Source organism: Apis dorsata, unplaced genomic scaffold (genome assembly GCF_000469605.1).
Source record: "Apis dorsata unplaced genomic scaffold, Apis dorsata 1.3 scaffold_67, whole genome shotgun sequence".
Classification (NCBI taxonomy): Eukaryota; Metazoa; Arthropoda; class Insecta; order Hymenoptera; family Apidae; genus Apis; species Apis dorsata.
The window spans coordinates 295122-301939 of NW_006263365.1; the positions used below are offsets into that span (position 1 = coordinate 295122).

The 6818-nt window shown below is 33.6% G+C and overlaps 1 protein-coding gene across 4 annotated transcripts in view; it reads right to left on the minus strand.

The window, feature by feature from the left end:
* Nucleotides 1–6818, minus strand: part of LOC102674330 (solute carrier organic anion transporter family member 5A1) — a 125479-nt gene that overhangs the window by 79140 nt on the left and 39521 nt on the right. For all 4 annotated transcript variants that reach the window (XM_031515343.1, XM_031515340.1, XM_031515341.1 and 1 more), the window contains exons 2-3: nt 4437–4752; nt 2219–2419 (exon numbers count right to left, since the gene is read on the minus strand). In XM_031515343.1, coding sequence (XP_031371203.1) covers nt 2219–2419; nt 4437–4648 — 413 coding nt within the window. In that variant the 5' untranslated portion in view covers nt 4649–4752. The remainder of the gene's footprint in view (nt 1–2218; nt 2420–4436; nt 4753–6818) is intronic.

The window sequence follows — 6818 nt, forward strand, 5'->3', positions numbered from 1 at the left end:
CAAACCATATTGAGAATTAAAAACTAGATATAAAGATATTATATCACAGATTTTCATATTTCTTCATAATATATAATATTGAAATAAAATTTAGCACTTATATTTCTTTTACAAATATTAATTTTGATATACAGAATTTTATCTATATCTGGAATTTTCATTTATAATATTTTATATACAAGTATAAAAAGAATGTATTAAAAGATAGATTAAGATTTTATTCTTATTAACTCTTAAACATTTAAAAATTAATTATATCATTCTTCCAACAAATTTTTACATCCCCATTACACTTAGTTTCACAAATATTAGATTGTCATCCCAAAAATATTATAAAACAATCATTGAAGTATATAAGTAGGATAAAAAAATTAATAAAAATTCTAGAAAAATAGATCTGCATACTAAAGAATTATTGGGACAACTTGGGACATCTAGAGAGAAAGGAATCGTAAGAGGATGTGATACGATAAATGTAACAGTTATAAAAATATCTATTTTGCGAATAATGGTGCCACGGTCAACCCGATGCTTTCACTTTTCACGATTTCGAGGGTCACACCTTACAATTTTTACCACGGTCGTTTAGAAGCTATTTCTGTATGTAAATTCGCGGATGCAAAAAATTTCCGATTTCATAACAGGAAGAAACACCCATAACCATTTTCATGGCTTACTTCTTAATGCTTCGCTTTCTCTTTTTCGCGATAATTTGTCCTATTCAGTGTTACGCACGATTATTACTTATATAACGATGATAATTCTGATGCTAACGCATCATTTGCAATGTGAAAATATTTTGTGAAACGAGTAGGATATATGCGCTCTACCTGCATAAGAGAGACAATTTATACAATCTGTATAAAGTTTCTTGAAATAATGGAAAAATAATAAATGTGGGTTTCGATTGTTTGTATCAATAATTCATGTAATATTGAATGATAAAAATAATGATACGTAAATTGTGCAATCTTCTCGTGAATCATTCTTACATATTATTTTATTCAAACGAAGCAGTATTATTCGAAATTTAAATCCGTCAAGTACGTCATTTTTTTCATTTCAAAATAACTAAGCTGCAATCGTTTGTTTTCCGTTTATAATTTATGTATTTTCTTAGCATTAAAAATTTGTATAATTTTTACACGTTCATATATTTATTAGTAAGATCGTGAGCAATGATTTTCCACGAATAAACATATTTATCGCGTAATTTAAAAATTTTTACGATTATGAAATTTTTATTAAAATTAAGAAAAATTTAAACCGCTATAACTCCGATAATAATGATTTCTGATCAACGGATGAAAGATCATTAGAAGCGCGGGACTTTACCCTTTAAAACGCTTTTTCATTTATTCCGATACGACTTCCGGTTCCAAAGATATCGTCGTGTAAAGGAAAGGTAATTTTTAATCATTTATCTTAAACTCGATTAAACTCGATTGAAATCAGGGAAAATTTGAATCGCTATAACTCCGAAGATAATTACTTCCGGCCAATGAACGAAACATCATTAGAAGCGTGGGATCTTTCTCTTTAAAACTCTCTTTTGTTTATCTCGATACGACTTCCGGTTCTCGAGATATCGTCGTGTAAAGAAAAGCCTAATTTTTAATCATTTATTCTCTCCATTCTTGTCGTTTACTAGGATCTCTCTTTCTCGCACTCCTCTCACTGACCTATCCCAAATTCCAGCCAAGCGAAAGATGCGATTCCTGGAAAAACGTACGTATTTCCAAGAAAAAATGTAGGTCACTAGATAGCGCCACCATTCATAATCTCTGTACCGTCTCGAATATTATAGAAACTTTGAATCCTTATATCTCGGCAACCAATTGAGATATCGGGATAAAACAAAAAGGAGCTTCAATGGCATGACTTTCTCTATTTCCTGAATAGATTTTCGATGACAAAATTTATAGTTTCTTCTCACATTTTTTTTAACAAAAAATCGAACTTTTATTTACAACTTTGCACGAATATACTGATCTATTGTGATATAAAGTATAGGAATATAATTTAACATATGTTTTACATAATATGATGTATTTTCTGTATATTAAATGAATATTTGAAATTCTTAATCTATTTATAATTTACATGAGAAGTTATCCCACGAATATTATATCATATCAGCACCCTGTACGCATTCCTAGGTAAGATTTAAAGAAAAAAGAAAAAATCGTCTCGTTTTGCGTGAATCCGCAATACTCACCTATGGTCCACGAGGCCAGAACTGGGATTTCTACTGTGACACCTGATGACGGTGTCATGAGTCAGTCTGCTACCGGTTGCTTGCAATGGGTCTGTGGTCTCATCGGTTCCCGTGGTCGCGCTCTCAGCGTACAGACCAGTCATAGCATACATGCTTTCGTTCCTTCGATGCCCAGCATGATAATTGCTACCAGATTCGGACCTGAAACGTAACCGAAGGTTACCATAATTTCAAAATAATCCATTAAGGTTGCATCCCGAGAATTTCAATCGAAATTCCAATTAATTGTTTATTTTTAATTGTTTTATTGAGAAACATTTATTGATTGATTGAGATTTGTTTCGTTGGATAAATTGATGAAAATGATAGCGAAGATTTTTGGATTTTGATGTGTCGTGGTCCAAAATAAATATCGATTCTTATTTAATTATCGATGACTCGATCGATCGTTGAATCCTGAAATCATCATCACTGTATATATTACAATACAGAATTTATTAAAATCCTCAAATTGTAAAAATGTAGGAAAATAAATCTATCCATTTATCATGAGATTAAACTTTAATTTTCGAGAGGAATAAATTGATTGATCATTTACTCTAGAGACATTTGAGACAAGAATAATTAGAGATATCTAATTTGAAAAACTTCTGATTGGATTAAAAAATATTATAACTATATCCTTCCCAAATTTGCAAATTTTTATAATATATTAATAATCCATTATTAGTCTTAATTATTTATCAATTTTCCGCGAAAGAGACAGGAAGTCAGTTGTGCACGCAATTTCTCGTTATCCAACAAGAATAGAGAAGACAAACAGAATTCTGGAAGCCCCTGAACACCGTCAACCTGTACTTATCTAAACATTACACGTAGGCTCCCTCCCCCCGACTCGAAGCATCGTATTACCCTCTCTAACGTAATAAGAATCTTCCCTTCTGTTATTTGAATTTTTTCGCCCTCACCAGAGAGGAGATCTCCGTGAAAATTGCATATCCAACGTCTACGGTATTCTCCCGATTTAAATATTAACTGGTCACAGAAGAGCTGCAAGATACGCACATGGTTATCTGGTTACACTTTGATATAAGAGATTCTTATTATTATCTTTTTCTATTTTTTTATTTTTAGTGCAATTCTTTTCCAATTTTAATAATCGAGGGATTGATAAAATGATGTTTTCTTTAATGATTTTCAAGAGGATGAAAATATAACGAAGAGTTTAGATCTTGTGACTTTAGATCTTAATTATTCTGTAATGATGCTATTTGTTTCTCATCTCGATTCTATTATCACGATTTTTACTATGATAATGAATTGAAGAAAGAAAAGGGAAATATTTAGCGCGATATTTTAACACTCTGAGCTACGTTTTTCGAGAAAATTGAGTTTGAAAACTTTACAGATTGGCGGGTGTTTAAGTTTCGATGGGAAAAGTAACGAAACTGATGATAAACCGATAAGCAAAGTAATAAAAGTGATAATAAAGAAACAATAACCTTTTCTCGGCGCTGGAGAAATTTAAATATTGATGGAAACCTTTATCGTTTAAAACAATCCAACAAACTTAAAAACTTTTACCTTCTAAAGAACCATTCTAAAGAAATAAGTTTAAACAATAATTGTTCAAAGAATTCAAATTGGATAATAATATTTTCATAGACTTTTAACGAAATACGTGCATGCTGATAAAATTCTTATTAAGATTTTCAAATTGAAAACAAAAATTTGCAGAGAACAAAAATTTCTACCATATTCTCTGATACAAACAGTAAGATCCATTGTACGTAAGACTCGTTTGAGAAAAGGAAAGATATTACAAAAGAAGAGAATGGAAAAGAAAAAGAATAAAGGGTCTCAGGTTTGAACAAAGGAGAGTAAAGGATAGTTTAAAAGATCCTTTAAAACCTTATACATTGATTCCTCAAAAAGAAATATCAGACTAAACCTAAAAAATAATAGAAACAGTTTAATCTCATGTGGCTTGAGCCAACTACATTGCACATATTCTCTAAAAAAAGAAAGGAAAAATATTAGAGAAAAAGAAATGAAAACAGAGATTCTTCCCTAGGAGAGCGACAAAAAGAAAGAAGAGAGTTCGAAAGAGAGTACGACATTTTGTGATACTTGCATGAAAGAAAGGAAAAATATTAAAAGGAAAGAGGAATTAATGAATAGGAATTCTGTTCATCTAGGAGAAAAGGCGAAAAATCACCTTTTGTGGCCGAAACCACCTCCGCTGCTCTCGTTCCTCTTGTGGCCACTCTCGGATCGTTTGTGGCCAAAGGCACTGGATATGCTCTCGGCACGTTTGTGACCGCTCTCGGAGCGTTTGTGGCCGATAAAACCGCCGCCTGACTCGGTTCGCTTGTGGGTGAACATGCTCGAACTCGAGCCGTTCCTCTTGTGCCCGCTTGTGGACGCCATTTCTTCCTTCTCCTCCACTTCTTCGCGTCCCTCGGCTTCCTTCCTACCAAAATCGTCGAATTACGGCCCCACCGTCGACATTTTTGGCCGAGTGCTTCCGTTGCCTGCAACAAAAATCACCATCCCCATTAGACTCTGTCCTGCTTCAAATTAACCCTTTGCACTCCAGGCCTGTTTCCCTCGGTCGAACCACCAACTCCAGACTAAGACTCGCATTCGATGGCCTCATAAGATTACCATAAGATAATTGCTCGTAAGATTACACATGAAAGGCTTAGGAACCTATTTATGAAGCGATATTCTAAAAGAATCAAACATAAATAAATATTGTTCAAGTTGCAACAATCTCAGTGGTGCCTGAGAGTCACCATTGGAGAACAAAGGGTTAAATCCTGCGTTTTGCCCGATCTCTCACAATTCTTCCACTGGAGAATATCGATCCTCTTCACAACTTCGTTTATCATCAACTTTAGAGAACAACGGTATCGATTCGACTTCAAGGTTTCTTCAAGGAGTCGAAGAAAGGCGTAGAACCTGCGCGTCGACACCGTTTCGTGTAATCGTACGATCAATTGACATCTCTCTATTCAACGGTTCAACGAACCTGCTTCTGGTAAGGTCAGGGCCGTTCAACAGCGCGAGTTCAACGTTGTCATCTTCGTTACGAAGACAGAAGCGGGATAACTGTATTTGCTATTCTTTGCATCCCGGACACCTTCTCGACGAACAAATTTGACGTAAGGATTTAAGGTGGCGAGGGCAAAGGTGAGGCGTGATTGTATCGTCATTCATCATTGCTTTTCAACCAAGTTGTTCATCATATAACGTGTCGACGACGTTTATAATTTCTGATATTTGCAATAATAGATATATTTAAGGATTTTATCATGATATCTCATGATTTAGGCTTTTTTTTTTTAATATCTCGATCTTAATGTTTCGATCGTTAGGAAACCTTTCAATTAATTTAACAAGTTATTGAACGTTTCGTACACAAATTTATCACATCTTTTCTTACAAACTATAATTTTGATATAGATAAAATCTTGCTTATATATCCACTTAAAAAAAGAAAAAAAGGAAAATCAAATATATTTGTTCATAAGAAAAAGTCAACGACAGGATCAACTATCACGATACTCGAAGACTTGCCTCGAGTTCCCTTCAATTACTCGAAGAAACCTCAACCTCGCCATTCATAAACTGACTTCAGTTTCGCAAATAGCCAAGTGTCGAGTAATTCGGTTCTCGATTCGCCACGTGCGTCCATCCGCGACGCCGTCATCGTTGCACACGAAATCGTTTCTGTCGCAAGAGGGACGAGGACCGACCGATGAAAGTTTCGAATTAAACTTGCGCAATTAGTTGTTACGTAAACAAACGGTGCACGCTTCGTTTCGTCGTGGCGGGAATAGATTAATTTGACGCCGATTCTCTTTCTTCCTCCCTCCTTAAAGTTTCTCAGCTTAGGATTCCCGCAACAATGAATTGTTTTGGCTTAATAATAATAATAGACACGTTGGTTTCCATGTTACATCTTTTATCTATCGTGATCTATTTAGAGAGAGATAGAGAGCGTGTGTGCATTCGAGAAGATGGATGAAATTTCGTTCGCCATTTTTGGTACAATGCAAATTGTCAAAATTCGTATTCGATTAAAACAAGCATAAAAATTGGATAAATGATCGTTATTGGGATTATATTAACGAGCGTAGTTAGAGCTCTGTCTATCCAATATAAATTTGAAGTGTTTAAGTAAGTATAGCAGTGGAACAATAAGTAAATTTAATTTTATTCATTCGTGAAAAATCAGGGATTTTGAAAAAAAATAAATTTCAAAGTGATTGACTTTGACGAATCAGTTTAACATGCTAAGCATATGCAAATTTCAAACGTTTTGCTTTGTGATTTCCTCAACGTTTATGAGATTAGAGATTTTAAGAAACTGATAAAAAAAAAAACTAAGTAATTAAGTTGAGATTTGGATTATAAGTTTTCAAGTTTTATTTTGTGAAATTAATTCTATTATTTCTATGTTTCTAATACTTCGTTTAGCCTTCGATAATTCTAAATCGATCTGACCAATCTCACTATTCTCTCATTTCTATCCAAACAACGTTAAACTAAAAAATCAATCATCAGAGAGATAAGAATATATATATATATATAT